The sequence below is a fragment of the Hylobates moloch genome, unplaced genomic scaffold (genome assembly GCF_009828535.3).
Source record: "Hylobates moloch isolate HMO894 unplaced genomic scaffold, HMol_V3 SCAFFOLD_6, whole genome shotgun sequence".
Lineage (NCBI taxonomy): Eukaryota > Metazoa > Chordata > Mammalia > Primates > Hylobatidae > Hylobates > Hylobates moloch.
Genome location: NW_026652281.1, coordinates 5256574 through 5275336, shown reverse-complemented (window position 1 = coordinate 5275336; position 18763 = coordinate 5256574). Strand labels below are relative to the sequence as shown.

At 48.9% G+C, this 18763-nt stretch overlaps 1 protein-coding gene across 2 annotated transcripts in view; it reads left to right on the top strand.

Moving 5' to 3' along the window:
* CRISPLD2 (cysteine rich secretory protein LCCL domain containing 2) overlaps positions 1–18763 on the top strand; it is a 90640-nt gene that overhangs the window by 55306 nt on the left and 16571 nt on the right. For both annotated transcript variants that reach the window (XM_032156292.2, XM_032156293.2), the window contains exons 12-14: positions 3120–3192; positions 6213–6288; positions 14998–15131. In XM_032156292.2, the coding sequence (XP_032012183.1) occupies positions 3120–3192; positions 6213–6288; positions 14998–15131 (283 nt within the window). The remainder of the gene's footprint in view (positions 1–3119; positions 3193–6212; positions 6289–14997; positions 15132–18763) is intronic.

The following is an 18763-nucleotide window of genomic DNA, read 5'->3' as shown; positions in this document are numbered from 1 at the left end:
CTGGGCTCAGCGGAAAACAGAGCTTGATAGACTAGTCATGTCTGCCATGGGCAAGAGAGGGAAGTGAATGGAAGTATGTGGCACTTAACTTGCCATCTCTGGCCCAGCTTTTTACATTGCTCACCTTATGTTCGTTTGGAAGGTGGGATGCATGACGGGCAAGCATGCTCCAACCAGAAGTGAGGGGATGGGTCATAGCTGCCCACACTGTGCCCTTGATGGCATAATCTCAGGCAAGCAGGGATGTGGGAGCCATTCCAGCTTCCTCCCCGGAGCTCTGCCGGCACACCATGCCTTTGTTTTGGGACAGCAACTCTTATCATTTGCCCTCTATGCAAAAGTTCTAGTTAGATATCTTTATTAAAATATGTAGTAGCTTTTTTTCTTATTGCAAAAAGAGTGCCTGTTTATTCCAGATAATTTAAACACGGGGTGGAACATTTTTTTGTAATGACGACCTAAATTCCAGCAGCCAGAGATAACCATCGTGAACACTTTGGCAAATATTCCAGTTTGTTTTCTCTACATATTAAAAGTATGTCCATTGGTAATATATACGTTGATGACTTTTAAAACTTGAAATGGAGTTACGTACAATTTGGTAACCTAATATTTTTCTTAAATAATTATGTGTCTGGCTGATTCAGTAGCTGACACCTGTAATCTCAGCACTTTGGGAGACTGAGGCGAGAGGACTGCTTGAGCCCAGGAGTTTGACACCAGCCCTGGCAACACAGCAAGTCCCTGTCTCTGCAAAAAAACACACAAAATTAGCTGGGCAGGGTGGCACACACCTGTATCTCAGCTACTTCGGAGTCTGAGATGGGAGGGTTGCTTGAGCCTGGAAGCTCGAGGCTGCAGTGAGTCATGATCATGCCACTACCTTCAAGCCTGGGTGACACCGCAAGACCCTGTCTCAAAAATATATATGTATATGTGTGTGTGTGCGTGTCAGGAATATATTTCTGTGCCTTTAAATCAAGCTTGTCCAACCCATAGCCCATGGGCTGCATGTAGCCCAAGACGACTCTGAATGTGCCCAGCACAAACTTGTAAACATGAGAAACATGAGATTTATGCATGGACTTTTTTTTTTTTTGTAGCTCATCAGCTATCATTAGTGTTAGTATATTTTATTTGTAGCCCAAGACAATTCTTTTTCCAGTGTGGCCCAGGGAAGCCAAAAGATTAGATACCCTTGCTTTTTTTATTTTATTTTTTATTTTGTTATTTTTTGAGATGGAGTCTCTGTCTGTCGCCCAGGCTGGAGTGCAGTGGCACAATCTCAGCTCACTGCAACCTCCTCCTCATGGGTTCAAGTGATTCTCCTGCCTTAGCCTCCTGAGTAGCTGGGATTACAGGCACCCACCACCATGCCCGGGTAATTTTTTTTTTTTTTTAGTAGAGACAGGGTTTCGCCACATTGGCCAAGCTGGTCTTGAACTCCTGACCTCAGGGGATCTGCCCGCCTGGGCCTCCCCAAGTGCTAGGATTACATGTGTGAGCCACCGCACCTGGCCTGGACACCCTTGCTTTAAGTGTTCTTCCAAACCTAATGTGAATGACCTCCCCATTGAATAGAAGTCCCTTGCTGTACTAAACCAATCTCCTTTGTTGGATAGCTATATAGAGCCACGGCCTGTTCAAGTGATAGAGTGGACCAGCAGGGTTCAGCAAATGATGACTCATGGGTTAAATCCTGCCTATTGCCTGCTTTTGTAAATAAAGTTTTACTGGAACACAGTTACACCTATTCATTGACACATCATCTATAGCTCCTCTCTGCTACAGCAGCAGAGTTTATTGATCTTGACATCAACCATAAGGACCACAAAGCCAAATATGTTTGCTCTATGGTCCTTTAAGGAAAAGTTTACCTGGCCGGGCATGGTGGCTCACGCCTATAATCCCAGCACTTTGAGAGGACAAGGCAGATGGATCACCTGAGGTCAGGAGTTTGAGACCAGCCTGGCCAACATGGTGAAACCCCGTCTCTACTAAAAATACAAAAATTAGCCAGGTGTGGTAGGCACCTGTAATCTCAGCTACTCAGGAGGTTGAGGCAGGAGAATTGCTTGAACCCAGGAGGTGAAGGTTGCAGTGAGCCAAGATCATGTCACGGCACTCCAGCCTGGGTGACAGAGTGAGACTCCGTCTCAAAAAAATAAATAAATAAATAAAGAGGCTGGTGCGGTGGTTCCCACCTGTAATCCTAGCACTTTGAGAGGCTGAGGCAGGTGGATTACCTGAGGTCAGGAGTTCGAGACCAGCCTGGCCAACAACATGGTGAAACCCTGTCTCTACTGAAAATACAAAAATTAGCTGGGTGTGGTGGCAGGCGCCTCTAATCCCAGCTACTCGGGAGGCTAAGGCAGGAGAATCACTTGAACCCAGGGGTGGAGATTGCAGTGAGCCAAGATCGCGCCATTGTACTCCAGCTTGGGCAAAAAGAGCAAAGCTCTGTCTCAAAGAAAAAAAGAAAAAGAAAAAGTTTACTTAGCCCTGGACTAAATAAAGACTTGCTGTCAGAGATCACAGGTGGCCAGTATTAGAACCGTTTCCTTACTTATGTTGTTAAAACGTAACAAATGACCTTGAAGAAAAAAGCCCCTCGCCCCTCGGCAGCGATGAATGTGCCTTGATTAGCAGCTGGAGGTGGGTGGCATGTCAGAAAGAGCTCTAGAGCAGGCACCGGAAACCTGGGCTCCCACCTCAGTCCTGGGAGGCCTCGAGGGGCACTCTGAGCTCTCTGAGCTTCCATTTCCTCATCTGCCTACTTAGAGTAACACCTGTTGTGAGGAGCAAAGGTGACCAAGTCAGGAAAAGCTTCCAAATAAGAAAGGCACCATTCAGATGAAAAGCACCATCAGCCTCACAGAGAAACCACTGGGGGTGACAATGCCCTCAACCCACAGACACACACAGGCCGTGGGTTTGGTCTCATCTCTTGAGTGCTCGTATGTGGGGTAGGAGGAGCCTGCTGGGTCCTAGTCCCAGCTCTGTTCAAGGGCCCAGGGAACCCATACGCCCTGGTAGTCTAATGGCCCATTTCACAGCCCGGTAGGCTAAGGCCCAGGCGTGCTGGGACCTGACCCTTTCCCCCTTGCTCCTGTTCACAGTGCAGGATTTGGACTGCTACACCACGGTCGCTCAGCTGTGCCCGTTTGAAAAGCCAGCGACTCACTGCCCAAGGTAAGGCGGGCCTGATCTGTCGTCTTTTCTATGGATGATGTTAGAAGTAGCTTTTTAGGCTGGGTGAGGTAGCTCACGCCTGTAATCCCAGCACTTTGGGAGGCCAAGGCGGGTGGATCACTTGAGTCCAGGAGTTCGTGACCAGCCTGGCCAACATGGTGAAACCCCATTTCTACTAAAATTACAAAAATTAGTCAGCCATGGTGGTGGGTGCCTGTAATCCCAGCTACTCGGGAAGCTGAGGCAGGAGAATTGCTTGAACCCGGGAGGCAGAGGTTGCAGTGAGCTGATACCACGCCATTGTCCTCCAGCCTGGGTGACAAGAGTGAAACTCTGTCCCAAAATAAATAAAATAAAAATTAAAAATCAGCTTTATTGAGGTACATGATACGATCCACCCATTAGAAGTGAACGATGTGTGGCTGGGAACGGTGGCTCACGCCTGTAATCCCAGCACTTTGGGAGGCCGAGGCAGGTGGATCACGAGGTCAGGAGATCGAGACCATCCTGGCTAACGCGGTGAAACCCCGTCTGTACTAAAAATACAAAAAAAAAATTAGCTGGGCGTGGTGTCGGGCGCCTGTAGTCCCAGCTACTCGGGAGGCTGAGGCAGGAGAATGGAGTGAACCTGGGAGGCGGAGCTTGCAGTGAGCCGAGATGGCACCACTGCACTCCAGCCTGGGCGACAGAGCGAGACTCCGTCTCAAAAAGAAAAAAAAAGTACACGATGTGTTTTGGCCAAGGTATACAGGGTCACAGCCACCACCCGTCAAAGCGTAGGACATTGTCAGCACCCCATGTCATTACTGCCCTGGTGGTCAGTCCCTCTCCCTCCAGCTTCCAGCCACACCCCTGCAGCAGGGAGCTTCTTTCTGTTGCTCTGATTTTGCTTTTTCAGCAAAATTATGGTGCCGTGGCAGGGTGTGGTGTTGGGTGTCTGGCTTCTCTCACTCTGCGTCACGCGTTGGAGACTCAGCCATGTTGTGGAGCGTGTTTATTTATTCTTTCAAATCCTCATGCAGCATTCCATTCTGTGGATACGTGACAACAGGTTTGTCCCAGGAATACGGTTCTACAGGCAGCTAACCCCAAATGACTGGTCTGCGGAGGACGATGCCTCCCAGCATAAAATAAAGGGTGTCCTGGCAACACTTTTCACTGAAGTTCCTGGTAGATCCTCTTGGGAAGGGAACACAGGAAACATCCTCTTGGGAAGGGAACACAGGAAACATCCTCTTATGTGAATCGGCTGAGGCGCCTTCTCAGATGGAAAAGGCCGCAGGTCTCTGGGACGTCCCCACTTTATAGATGTTCCCCAGGGTTCAGATCATATAATACATCTGTAATGCTAAGCTGCCCTTCAAACAGAGCACACTTTCTGACTTAGCTCCGTTGTAGAATTAGAAATAGAATGAAAGTCCCAGGACCCTGGGTTGAAATGCTTTGAGGATGAAGACAGTTGCCCTGGAGGCTGGGTGGTGTGGCCCTCATGAGCCCTTATCCTGGGCTGGAGACCTGTGGATTCTCCAAGGGACAATAGGAGGTGACCCCAAGGTCCGAGCAGGGAAAGGCCTGGGAGGGTGACTGGTTGGGAGGGGCCTAGACTCCTTTCCCTTGGCCGCCACCCCACTTCAGGCTTTCTCTGGGCCTCCACTGCCTCCGCACCACCGTCGTGATCCCCCTTGAATGATCGAGTGGGGATAACAGCCTTTTAGTAGATTTTCCCTGAATATTAGAGAGAAGCAGAAGGAAAGAATTTCAGAAAATACAAACAGAAAAACTTGACGGAGTGCAATATCCAAAATGTTAATTTCTGACCTGCCATTCCAAAAGAAGTAGGAAAGAATGGAGAATGTTCTTAGACTCTTTCCAATTCTTTTTTTTTTTTTTTTGAGACCGAGTTTCACTCTTGATGCCCAGGTTAGAGTGCAGTGGTGCAATCTCTGCTCACTGCAACCTCCACCTCCCAGATTCAAGCCATTCTCCTGCCTCAGCCTCCCGAGTAGCTGGGATTACAGGCCTGCGCCACCACACCTGGCTAATTTTGTATTTTTAGTAGAGATGGGGTTTCACCATGTTGGCCAGGCTGGTCTGGAACTCCCGACCTCAGGTGATCCACCCGCCTCAGCCTTCCAAAGTGCTGGGATCACAGGTGTGAGCCACTGCACCTGGCCTTCTTTTTTTTTTTTAAATCCACACACACACCCTTTCTCTCTACCCACTCATTTGCCTTCCTCCCAGCCCCTAAGAACTGTTTCAACTTCCCAGTCCCTTTGCCTGGCCTTCTTCCTTCCCATAATCCTGCCCGCCTGGGGCCAGATGGCTTCTGGCTGCCATTTTGATTTCTTGGTCCCTGGGCTCCAGCCCACGGTGGACTGTTCCAGATACACACAGAAGATCTTTTCTTAAGTAAAGCTTGTGCTCTTTCCTGGCTTGAGTTTGTCAAACCACCCAGGGGTCACCCATTTCCAGTTTGAGGTGCTTTCCTCATCCCCTGGAGCATCTGTGGTGACTGACACAGAGTGATCTAACCCCTTCCACCCCAGGTTATCAGTGCCCCCTCCTTGGAATATTCTGTGACTCAGCGAGGTGAGGGCCCTCCACCCTTTCCTCCTGCACACAGGGAAGCGGCCTTAGAAAAAGTCTGTTGATGCTAATCTACGTAATGTACCCACAGTATGAGCTGGCCAACATCCAAGAATGGGAGGGGGGGCCTCACAATTCCACACTCTTCTCTGTTAGATTTTTACTCCCTTTACCTTTTTGTTTTTGCATGTCTTTTGTGGATGTGTGTGTGTTTTTAAAAATTCTATCTACACTGTTTAAGAGAAGCAAAAATAGTAATATCTTTACCTCTGCTGAGGGGGGAGAAGTATTTTTTTTTTCTTAATGAGGAAAACTGTATGGCGGTTTTCTTTTGTCTAAGAGCTTAAATCTTGGAATTCAAATAAAGAGAGCCAGCTTAAGAAGTTTGGTTTTCTGTGCTCAGACCCATCACATAAATTCTTCTTGTTTTCCAGAGTCCATTGTCCGGCACACTGCAAAGACGAACCTTCCTACTGGGCTCCGGTGTTTGGAACTAACATCTATGCAGATGTGAGTAGGCTGCATTTTCAGCAACTGTCTCTCAAAGCCTGTTAAGACCTCAACATGCAAGCTCCAAGATCTGGATACTTGAGACTTTATTCCAGTGCCTCTTAGCTAAATTAATTAATTAATTAATTTCGAGATGGAGTCTTTCTCTGTTGCCCAGGCTGGAGTGCAGTGGAGTAATCTTGGCTCACTGTAACCTCCGCCTCCTGGGTTCAAACGATTCTTGTACCTCAACCTCCCAAGTAGCTGGGGTTACACAGTGCACCACCATGCCTGGCTAATTTTTATATTTTTAGTAGAGACAGGGTTTCACCATGTTGGCCAGGTTGGTTTCGAACTCCCAACCTCAGATGATGCGCCCACCTCTGCCTCCCAAAGTGCTGGGATTCCAGGTATGAGTCACTGCACCCAGCCAACCTCTTAGCTAAGTTTAGACCACTCATTTCTGCAAACATTGCCCCCATTTCCCCATTTCTAGAGATAGGAGTGCTTCCACCTACCTGTCCTCACGAATGCAGATTCAGGAGTGCCTGGCCTTATTCAGATGTTTGCGTAGTTTGAAGGCTCTCGTGCTTCAGATAGTTCATTTTTCCAGCTATTTAGTCATCTTCCTGGCTCTTCAGATGCATTTATAGAAACTGGTCCACACACTGTATTTCTTCTGGGTTATGCACACACTTAGCTAAAAGCAGAAAGAAGATAATATAGACTACCCTAATTTACTGCTTGTTAATAGCCACTCTGGTTATACGAATCTCTTCCTCTACTTTTTCCCTTTGAATTTTAACCAGGGAGCTTTAGCCTGGTTTTTCTTAGGTGGATCCTGCAGAACGTAGTCTGTTCCCTCTGGTTGTCCAGGGTTTGGGGACATGGTGACCCAGACAATGTGACTGTGGTCCCACATCTGCTGCCAGCAGGCTGTGTGATCTTGCCAAGCTGTTTCCTTGTGGCGGAATGGCCCAGAACTGGGATTATCAAATCCAGGGAATCTTCTAGATCTAAAATTCTGTGATTAGGGCAGCATCATTGATCTCTAGCTAATGTTTTTTATTTTTTCATTTTCTGAATAGAGACAAGGTCTCACTATGTTGCCCAGGCTGATCTTGAACTCCTGGGCTCGAGCAATCCTCCCTCCTTGGCCTCCCAAAGTGCTGGGATTATAGGGGTGAGCCACTGCACCCGGCCTCCAGTTAGAGCTTTACTCAGCTGCTTGTCATCATCCTCTCCTTTACAGCTCTCCCCCGCCTCCCCGCTACCATCTTTGCCTCTGTCTGCCTTAATTTGTTCCAGATTCCTGTAAATATGAGGTCACTGGGCTCTGTAAGGTCAGAGCAGACTTCATGACTAAGCTTTTTCCCCCCATCTTTCTTCTTTCCTCTTTAAATTGTCTTTTTTTCTTCTTGAAAGTGATTCAGCTAAAATTGAGTTCTAAGAGTTAGAATTTTTATGGAGGAGTAAAATAATATATATCGATTATTACACCAAATGTTTGAACCAAATTCTACCATTAAGAGACAGAGGCTGAGGTTTTCAAATGATTTAAAAATAAAAAGCTGGGCAAAGCTATCCCAGCCAAATACAATCAAACACATGAAAAACAAGAGTGGCAGTATTCCTCTCAGAAAAAGTGGAATTTAAAGTTAAATGTACTGAATGAGACAAAGTAATGTTACACAGTTACACAATGGCACAGAAGATACAATTTACGGGAAAAGGAATAAAAACTATATACACCAAGCAATATAGGAGCTAAACCCATAAAGCAAAAAAAAAAAAAAAAAAAAAGCAAAAAACTTAATGGATATTTGCAACAATATAAGGCTACATTTTTTTTTTTTTTTGAGACAGAGTTTCACTCCTGTCGCCCAGGCTGGAGTGCAATGACGTGATCTCGGCTCACTGCAACCTCCCAGGTTCAAGCGATTCTCCTGCCTCAGCCTCCCTAGTAGCTGGGATTACAGGCGCCCGCCACCACACCTAGCTAATTTTTTTATTTTTAGTAGAGATGGGGTTTCACCATGTTGGCCAGGCTGGTCTCGAACTCCTGACCTCAGGTGATCTACCCGCCTTGGCTTCCCAAAGTGTTGGGATTACCAGCATGAGCCTCTGCGCCCAGCCAGAAGGCTACCTTTTATTCAACACGTACTATGTTTTAGGTCCTTTCTTTAAAAACACCATCTCTAGGTATCATTATCCTTATTCCTGTAGGAAGAAAACAAGGCTCATAGTAACCAGTCCAAATCCACACTGAGCACATGGCAAAGATTACAAACAGATGAAGATGTTTCCGGCTTTAGACTCTGCTCTTTCCCTGGTCTATGCTGCCTTGCTTGATGTTACGTGCATTCATAGTTACACCGATATGAACAGGCATGAGGGTAAAAAGCTATGTGCAGTCTTCATTAACAAGTTTCACTAGGATTTTGAGCTTTTGCGACCACTGTGCTCATGACAGGGCTTGACACACAATCATTGTTTGTTGGAGGAATAAATAAATGAAGATACTGCAGTAGTCAGTACTTAAATAGCTCTTCAAAAAAAAAGAAAGAATGAATGAAGGAGAGGGGAAGAAGAAGAAGGAAGAGGAAGGAGGAAAGGAAGAAGGAAAGGAGGAAAGGAGGAAAGGAAGAGGGAAGGAGAGGGAAGAGGGAAGGAGGAAAGGAGGGAAGAGGGAAGGAGTGAAGGAGGGAAGAGGGAAGGAGGAAAGGAGGGAAGGAAGAAAGCCACCTCCGTGTGAGAGGTTCTTTTCTGGCCTCAGTTTCTAGGTCACTGTATTCTGGGAAATGATGATGGCTTTTGGAAAATGTCTGTTTAGCTAAGAGATTGATTTTAGGAGAGTTGCCTCCAGACCTTCAAAGGGCCTGTTCCTGCCTGCGGCTCCTGCCTGTTCACCAGGACTGCATTTCCTGGCAGACCCCTCGCTGTGTGGTGAGCTGCAGACAGAAGTATCAGGGTGTGGCCCAGGCAGACGAGCCACGGCGGTAACATTTGCCAGTTGTGGGAAGCCAGGCAACCTTTCCCCTCCTCTGAACCTCAGTCTTCTGTGCTCCCCATCCGGCTTGGTGCTTGGATACATTCTCACACTTGTGCACGTATCAGAATCCACCCCCGCACCTGCCTGAGGGCTGCAGCAGATTTCCAGGCCTCACCCTCAGTGTTCAGGATCAGTGGGACTGGGTGGAGCCAGAGAATCTGCATTCCAACAAGTTCCCAGGTGACCCTGCTGGTCTGGAACTGCATGTTGAGGACCCCTGGGCTAGTGATGACAATCCCTTGGGAATTTCCTCTTGTGGTGGTGACTATGACAATCATGGCGGTGGCATTTGTCTTGACTGACACCTACTGAGCATGTGCTGTGTGCCATCCTGCGTTAAGCCTGGGGTCTTATTTAATCTTTTTTTTTTTTTTTTTTTTGAGATGGAGTCGCACTCTGTCACCCAGGCTGAAGTGCAGTGGCATGACCTGGGCTCACTGCAACCTCTGCCTCCTGGATTCAAGCAATTCTCCTGCCCCAGCCTCCCGAGTAGCTGGGATTACAGGTGCCCACCACCACACCCAGCTAATCTTTGTATTTTTAGTAGAGACAGGGTTTCTCCATGTTGGCCAGGTTGGTCTCAAACTCCTGATGTCAAGTGATCTGCCTGTCTCTGCCTCCCAAAGTGCTGGGATTACAGGCGTGAGCCACGACGCGCAGCCCTTCTTTAATCTTCACAGTAGTCCTCTTCTTCCTCACTGTCATCATCCTAGGTAGGGCAGTGGACCGATTGCTGGCTCCGCGTGGCAGTCCCGCCTCTGATCTTTATCGACTGAGTGATTTGGGGCAAGGTGTGAGCCCCCCTGCCCCTCAGTCTGCCCGTGTGTTCAAAGGGACTGATAATGATAACACCTACCCGGCAGAGTTATCGGGATCACTATCTCAATGCATGTGAAATGCTTAGAACAAAGATGTGTAAAGATGTGACCTGTGACCATCCCCGCTTTATATGGAGAAAGGGGGGCTCTGGGGTTCACAAAGGTCATCCCAGGTCACACAGCCAGCAAGGGTTGGATGCAGGATTGGTTACCAGCCTCATGGATATCAACTGTTAATAAATACTCAGGTATTCCTGTTGCAGTAGGCCCTGAGAAAAGGAATTGGATGCCGTGTCCCTTTTACTGAAGCCTGGTGAGAGGAGAGGTGTGGGAGGAAGGAAGGAAGAAAGAAGGAAAGGTGTTTGCGTGGGAGATGTGCATATTGATAACGGGGCAGTACGGGCCTGTGGAGAAAGATCCGGCCATGGGTGTGAGCTTTTCATACTGATGCCCTGCAGCTTGATGTTATCACAGAAAACTTTTGTGTCACTTTTGTGTCCAGAAATCCTCCAGGGACTGAGGCAACGCACGGCCTCTGGGCTGTCAACCAGAACCTCTTGGCAGCTGTCAACCAGGAGGGTGCCCCTCCCCCGCCAGGGCTTTTAGAGGTTGAGTTTGTGACACCGAAGGGATGGGTCCCTCCTGGCGTTCTGTTGGGAAACAGCCTGGGCCTTGCTCCTGATACTGCAGCAGTTGGCAGTGTGAGCAATGCTCAGAGAGACAGAAAACCTGGAGGTCTTATTTCATCTTGTTGTTGTTGGAAATGCAGATTCTCTGGCTCCAATCAACCACTGATCCTGAATGCTGACAGCGGGACCTAAAAATCTGCTCCAGCCCTCGGGTAGGGGCGGGGGTGGATTCTGAAACACGCACAAGTGTGAGAACTTATCCAAGCACCAAGGCTTCCGCCTGCCGCAAAGAACAATGAGCTTAATTGTGTTCGCCTACCAAACTCGCCCCCGCGCACGGCGATTTTAGAGGAATTCTGAAATGGTCGCTTCTTCTTAAAGTCTCCTCGCTTCTCTTTGAGAAACAAAGTTATTGCTCCTTAGTCTTTAGCAGGGCACAAAGCTCTTTGAGAATTAAGAAGTTGTGGATCTTTCCTCCAAAGGGGGATAATGCGTCCTGGTTCAGACAGGGAGGCCGGCCACCCCAGTTTGCCGAGGGCTGAGGGGTTTCCTGTGCCCTGTGCTAACATCACCCCCTGCAGGTTCATGGCCTTCTGCCTGCAACTCCAGGGCCTCCCAGATACCCGGGACCCGGCTTTGGGCTAAGGAACCCCGCCCTCATCCATTTAGTTTACTTATTGAAGAAGATGAAGACATGTTAGCACAGGGTTTTTAGAAAGTGGCCTTCAGTTACTTGGTAAACGAATCCTGGAAAGCAGGAAATCCACTTTTCAGGTCTTTGATATGAATGTGTGTGTTGGCTCCACTTTTCTCTTTTGTTTTTTATTTTTCTGAATAGGCCTATGACTGTTAATGTGGGAATGTTGGATCCACTCTTTTTTTCTTTTTTTTTTTTTGAGATGGGGTCTCGAGCTCTGTCACACAGGCTGGCGTGCAGTGGTGCCATCACAGCCCACTGTAGCCTCAACCTCCTGGGCTCAAGCGATCCTCCCACCTCAGCCACCCGTGTAGCTGGAACTACAGGCACGTGCCACAACACCTGACTCATTTTTTAAATTTATTCTGGAGACCAGATCTCGCTATGTTGCCCAGGCTCTTCTTGATCCATGCCTGGCTAATTTTGTATTTTTAGTAGAGACGGGGTTTTACCATGTTGGTCAGGCTGGTCTCGAACTCCTGTCCTCAGGTGATGTGCCCACCTCGGCCTCCCAAAGTCCTGGGATTACAGGTGTGAGCCACCGCGCGGGGCCAAATTGGTATTTTCAAAGAGCCCACCTCTGTTCATTCCCTAATGCCTGGAACCTGCTAGATTGTATTGTTTGTCCCATTCAAAGGGCAGCTCAGGGTGCATTTTCCAGACAAACTGTCCTTTTACAGTGGATGCTGAGACACAGGCTCTCTTTGGCCTTAGCAATGTTTCCGGGGCCCCCGGATGGGCCGAGGACAGTGGTAAGGACAGGGGACAAAGGAGCTATGAGACTGTGCCAGGGATGGTGGTGGGCTGGCCTCTCTCGAAGGGGCACTGATTACTTCTGCAAAGGCTCGCCGAGCTTGGGTATAGCTCCCCACTCCCCTCTCTGTTGTAATTAAAAAAAATACAACATAAGTTGGGCAATGGCTCACACCTGTAATCCCGGCGTTTTGGGAGGCCAAGGTGGGAGGATTGTTTGAGGCCAGGAGTTTGAGACCAGCCTGAGCAACATGGTGAAACCCCATCTCTAAAGAAAATGGAAAAATCAGTCAGGGGATTTTTCCTGACTGATTTTCAGTGGATTTTCAGTGGTGGCGCGTGCCTGCAATCCCAGCTACTTGAGAAGCTGAGGGGGGAGGGTCGCTTGAGCCTGGGAGGTCAAAGCTCTGGGGGGCCTAGATGGTATCACTGCACTTCAGCCTGGGTGACAAAGTGAGACCCTGTCCCCCTCCCCAAAAAAAATACATAACATAAAACTTACCCTCTTAACCATTTTTAAATGCACAACTTAGTAGCATTAAGCATATTCATGTTGTAATGGGTTAGATCTCCAGAACTCTTTTGTCTTGCAAATCTGAAACCCTGCACCCAGTGAACTGGAACTTCCTGCTTCCCTTCCGCCAGCCCCTGTACTTTCTGTCTCCGTGAATTTGGCTTCTTTGGATGCCTCCTGTAAATGAAATCATCCCAGCTTCATCTTCTCCACCATGTCTTGCTCTCTTCTTGAAGGAGGCGCCAGCTTGTTGAACCAGTGGCTGGGCCTTCATCTTCTCTCTGATGACCCCTGGGTCTCCGGTATTGTGCAGAGGGAAGGGTTTCAGAGGTGACAGAGCCCAGGCCCGCCCTCCTGCTGAGTGACCCATTACTGGATGTTAAGCTTTCAAGCTCAGACCTGCTGATGGTGGCAAGACTGGGGTCCATCTTCCTGCTCTGTAGACAATGGGTCCGGCTTTTAATCTTTCCTTAAATTAGCAAGTTGCTGTGGGGGACTGATCAGGCGAGTCCATGAGCCTGGGTGAGCCTGTTGTGCAGACAGCTATGGTGTCATTTTCCTGGGGATTCTATTTCCTATAAATTTGAAGTCAGGCCAGGCGCGGTGGCTCACGCCTGTAGTCCCAGCACTTTGGGAGGCTGAGGTGGGTGGATCACCTGAGGTCAGGAGTTCGAGACCAGCCTGGCCAATATGGAGAAACCCCGTCTCTAATAAAAATACAAAATTAGGCAGGCGTGGTGATGCGTGCCTGTCATCCCAGCTATTCAAGAGGCTGAGGCAGAAGAATCACTTGAACCCAGGAGGCAGAGGTTGCGGTAAGCTGAGATTGCGCCATTGCACTCCAGCCTGGGCGATAAGAGTGAAACTCCGTCTCAAAAAATAGCTAGATAGCTAGATAGATAGATAGATAGATAGATAGATAGATAGATAGATAGATAGATAGATAGATAGATAGAAGTCATCAGACTTAAGGGACTTAATAAATCAGATTACTAGATCCACCCACGGTGGGGGACATTTTTGTGGACAGTGGGTAGAAACTGTTAGGTTCCTATTACTGTTAGAATAAATCACCACAGACGTGGTGGCTTAAAGAAACCCAGGTTTATTATCTTTACAGTTCTGGAGGCCAGAAGTCCAATGTGGGTGTCACCGGGCTAAAATCAAGGTGGCAGCAGGGCTGGTTCTTTCTAGAGCCTTCAGAGGAGATCCGTTTTCTTGCCTTTTCCGGCCTCTAGAGGCCACCTGCATCCCTTGGCTCATGGCCTCTTCCTCCATCTTCAAAACCAACCATTGGGCCGGGTGCGGTGGCTCATGCCTGTCATCCCAGCACTGTGAGAGGCCAAGGCCGGAGGATTGCTTGAGCCCAGGAGTTCAGGACCAGCATGAGCAACACAGCGAGACTTTGTCCCTACAAATAATTTTTAAAAATTAGCCAGATGTTGTGGTACACAACTGTAGTCCCAGCTACTTGGGAGGCTGAGGCGGGAGGATCCCTTGAGGCTGGAAGGTTTTATCACTGAGAAATTGAACTCCTTGATGATGTCAGAAAACAGCACATCCTGCCTCTGTGAGGTACCCAGCTGCTCCCTTGGTACCTAGAATAGTCCAGACCCCACCCCGTGTCCAGTCTACACGGCATGAATGGCCCACACCTCCTGCCACGTTCTGCCTGACTCACTATATTCCAGCCACCCTGGCTGTCTATTTCTTAGACATGATGAGTTCACATCCACCCCACGGCACTTGCACCAGCCTTTCTCTCTGCCTGGGATGTTCTGTGCAGAGACATTCCCACGGCTGTGACTGTTTCCTTTATGTCATTCAGTCTTCCCTGAGCAGTTCCCCCTGATGAAACAACTCTCAAGTAGCCCCCACCACCCAGGCGTTTACCCTTGGGAGCTGGTTTTGTTTTCTTCAAAACAAAACCTCAAATGCTACCTCATTTGTGTATTTATTTGCCTACTTGACTCCATGAAGGCAAGGTCTTTATCTTGTTCCCTGCTGAATTCCCCCAGTTCCTAATTCCGTGCCTAGCATATAATAGGTGCTTAGAAAACACTTGTTGAACAAATGAATGAATGCATGATGTCCAGTCTCTCTGGAGAGACCCCTGAGGAATCAAGGTAGTGATGATTATTTCCTAGGGGTTGATGTGGTCGACACCCCACCAGCCAGGTCGCCCGGCAGTGAATGGTTGAGCCCCAGGTGGCTTGACCCATGAGCTGGAATCCCCATCACTGATCACAGCCCTTCTGTGCTTCCAGACCTCAAGCATCTGCAAGACAGCCGTGCACGCGGGAGTCATCAGCGACGAGAGTGGGGGTGATGTGGACGTGATGCCCGTGGATAAAAAGAAGACCTACGTGGGCTCACTCAGGAACGGAGTTCAGTCGGAAAGGTAGGGCGGTGTTCTCCAACCCTTGACACCCAAGCCTGGCTGCTAACGGTCCCTCAGGGGGCCTGGGAAGAGGCCCAGAGTCATTACCCTTTAAAATAAAACTCGGGTAGACTTGCACGAATTTTTACCAGGACTCCCAGGTAAGAGCCTTCTTTGCTTTTCTCTTTCTTTTGTTTTTCAAACTAGGGAATGCTTTTCCCTACTATCACATTTGGGATTAAGAAAAAAAAAAGAACTTGTTTTCCTATTACCAATGAACATTTTTGTAGAAAATTTAGAATCTGTAGGAACATCAGATAAACCCGAAGATAAACAATCATCCATAACTCATCAGCTGGGAGAATTTACTGTTAGATTTCTTGGCGTGCGTCCTTCCGGTTGTTTTTCTTTGTGTGTGTGTTTGTGTGCATTTTTTTCCCAGAAAAAAATGGGATCAAATGACAGTTACATACTAGTCATATAAAGCTGCATTGTAATATAGTTAGCCAGAGTTAAATAAGATCAGGGAGCCTGGAGTCCAACAGACCTGGGCCCTGTTTCTTACCAGCTTGGTGGCCCCGAGCAAGCCACCTGATTTCCTTCAGCCTCAGTTTTCTCATCTGTGAAATAGGGATAGTAATAGACCCTGCCCCACACGGCTGTTGGGAGGTGAATGGAAATGGTGCCTACCTAGTGCCAGTAAGAAGTGGCAATGGCCGGGCGTGGTGGCTCACGCCTGTAATCCCAACACTTCGGGGAGGGCGAGGCAGGCGGATCACGAGGTCAGGAGATCCAGACCATCCTGGCTAACACGGTGAAACCCCGTCTCCACTAAAAATACAAAAAATTAGCTGGGTGTGGTGGCGGGTGCCTGTAGTCCCAGCTACTCAGGAGGGTGAGGCAGGAGAATGGCGTGAACCCGGGAGGCGGAGCTTGCAGTGAGCTGAGATCGCGCCACTGCACTCCAGCCTGGGCGACAGAGTGAGACTCTGTCTCAAAAAAAAAAAAAAAGTGGCAGTAAGAAGCACTCTGCAAATGAAGGTTATGTTGATTACTCCGTATTTCCACTTGAGACCATAGCTTTATGGAAATTGACGACCATAAGTCATTGGTAGTGACTGTGAATGACTGTCGTGAGCTTCTCTTCGTAGCGGGTGTAAGTCCTTTCCGTCACAGGCGGCATAGCCTCCCCTAGTGAGTAGTCTTCTCCGGGAATGTTTCCGCATACCGTGGCTGTTTCCTTAAATCCCTAGAAGTGGGCCAGGTGTGGTGACTCAAGCCTGTAATCCCAGCACTGTGGGAGGCAGAGGTGGGTGGATCACCTGAGGTCAGGTGAGGCAGGAGAATTGCTTGAACCCAGGAGGCAGAGGCTGTAGTGGGCCAGGATTGCGCCACTGCACTCCAGTCTCGGCAACAAGAGCAAAACTCTATCTCAAAAAAAAAGAAAAAAAGACCAAAAAAGTCCCTAGAAGTGAAATTCCTAAGTAGGGCCTTTCCTGAGTGTCCTTCAGAAAGGGCACTCAGCCTCACAAGTGGCTGGGATTACAGGCATGCGCCACCACGCCCGGCTAATTTTTGTATTTTTAGTAGAGATGGGGTTTCGCCATGTTGGCCAGGCTGGTCTCAAACTCCTGACCTCAGGTGATCCACCTGGCTTGGCCTCCCAAAGTGCTGGGATCACAGGTATGAGCCACTGCGCTCGGCTGCGGTGATTATCTCTTTAAAGATCTCCAAATACAGTCACATTCTGAGGTGCACTTGAGGGTTAGGATATTAACATACGGATTTTGAGGGACCACAAGCGAGCTCATAACAGAGCAGTGTTGAAGATTTCATATTTGAGGGATGCTCTTTAGCGAAGGAATAAAATCAAGGCTGTAATGTGCCCTGGGCTCCTGGAGGCTCAAGCCTTCCCGCCTCCTGGGACACGGCCCCTGCTTCCACCGCCAGCCTCCTGGGCACTTTGTGCAGCGGGCTTGCCCTGTCTGTGAAGATGCCACAGCATCACTTGTACCCAGATCGTGCCCATTCTTCCCGGGACCCCTCCCCGGTGACTCTGCCATCAGCAGCCCTGAAGAGCCGGAGTAGACAGCTTCCACGTTTTCTCCTTCAGCACGTGCGGCCTTTGTTTGGGAAAAGCTTAATGAAGGGAAATTCCACTGATTTAATGGGAGGGAAATGAAGCAGCTGATGAGGAGGAATTTCCTGGCGGGGATGGAAAGAAATCCCAGGGCATCAATTTATTGAGCTCTTTGTACCCTCTTTAAGAGAAAACAGTCTTCCTGAACAGCGCAGCCAGCTGGGATTTGTTCCCTGTCGGGCTGATTCATGACAACGTCACGGCAGTGCCCTGTGGGCTGGGGACAGGGGCCTCATTGTGGGGCCCCATTGGTAGGCGCCTGGGGAGGGCAGGGACCGAGAGAAGGCCCCTGAAGCAGCTTCCCCACCTGCCCCGCTATCACCCAGGGTGTGGGGGGCTGTCAGTCTTTCTCTCCTCCTGCGACACCCACCCAAATCGCCACTGTTGCCATCTTTGTAGGTGTCTTGCAGGCATCCCTCCCAAGCACTCATGTCACTGGTGCCTTCTGCACTCTAGAAAGATTTTAGTGATTTTCTGCAGCTTTTCCAAAGTTAAGACTCTGCTTTTCTTCCTTCTCGGACTCTCTGCTCCTTCGTCCTGTGGACTGGCATCTGTGATAATGCTTGGGTTCAGCTTTTCTGTGCCTCAGTTTCCTTGCCTATAAAGGGAGGAATAATATTACCTGCCCCCTGGGGTGGTGGCAGGGCAGGAGGTCTCCAGGTGGGTCCCCAGGCCGACAGTGTCCAAATCAACCCAGGAAAAGCACATTCTCCGGCCCCACCCAGCCCAGCTGAATCGGAATCTCTGCGAGGGGCCCAGCAGCCTGTGTCTGAGCAGGTCCTCGGGAGCATCATGCTGCACGCTTGAGTGTGACAGCCGCTGTTCTAAGAGTCACGCGAACCTGGCAAACCTGACATGAGTCAGTCAGCACTCACGTCCCACCCTTGCCCCAGCCTGGGTTGGGGGAGAGTGCAGAGCCTGTTAGATATGGAAATAACGCTCAATAGTTTCTGTTTCTTAGGGTTTCTGGACACGTCGGGATTTTCAGTCACCCAACCCTTGAGATTCTCAGCGCTGAGTTGTCCAATACAGTAGCCATCAGTGGTGGGTGCTCACTGAGACCTAAAACGGGCTTATCCTGAGCCCATTTGGAGATGTGCATAAGTGTGAAACACACACTGCATCTTCAAGATTTTATACCCATGATTCTGATATTATTTTGCTACTAGGAGTCATTCATCCAGGCGTGGTGGCTCACACCTGTAATCCCAGCACTTTGGGAGGCTGAGATGGGCAGATCACCTGAGGTCAGCCGTTCGAGACCAGCCTGACCAACATGGTGAAACCCCGTCTCTACTAAAAATACAAAAATTAGCCAGGCATGGTGGTGCACACCTGTAATCCCAGCTACTCAGGTGGCTGAGGCAGGAGAGTCGCTTGAAACCAGGAGGCAAAGGTTGCAGTGAGCCAAGATTGCGCCACTGTACTGCAGCCTGGGCGACAGAGCGAGACTCCATCTCAAAAAGAAAAAAAAAAGGAGTAACTCATTTACTGAGTATTCATTGCGCACCTG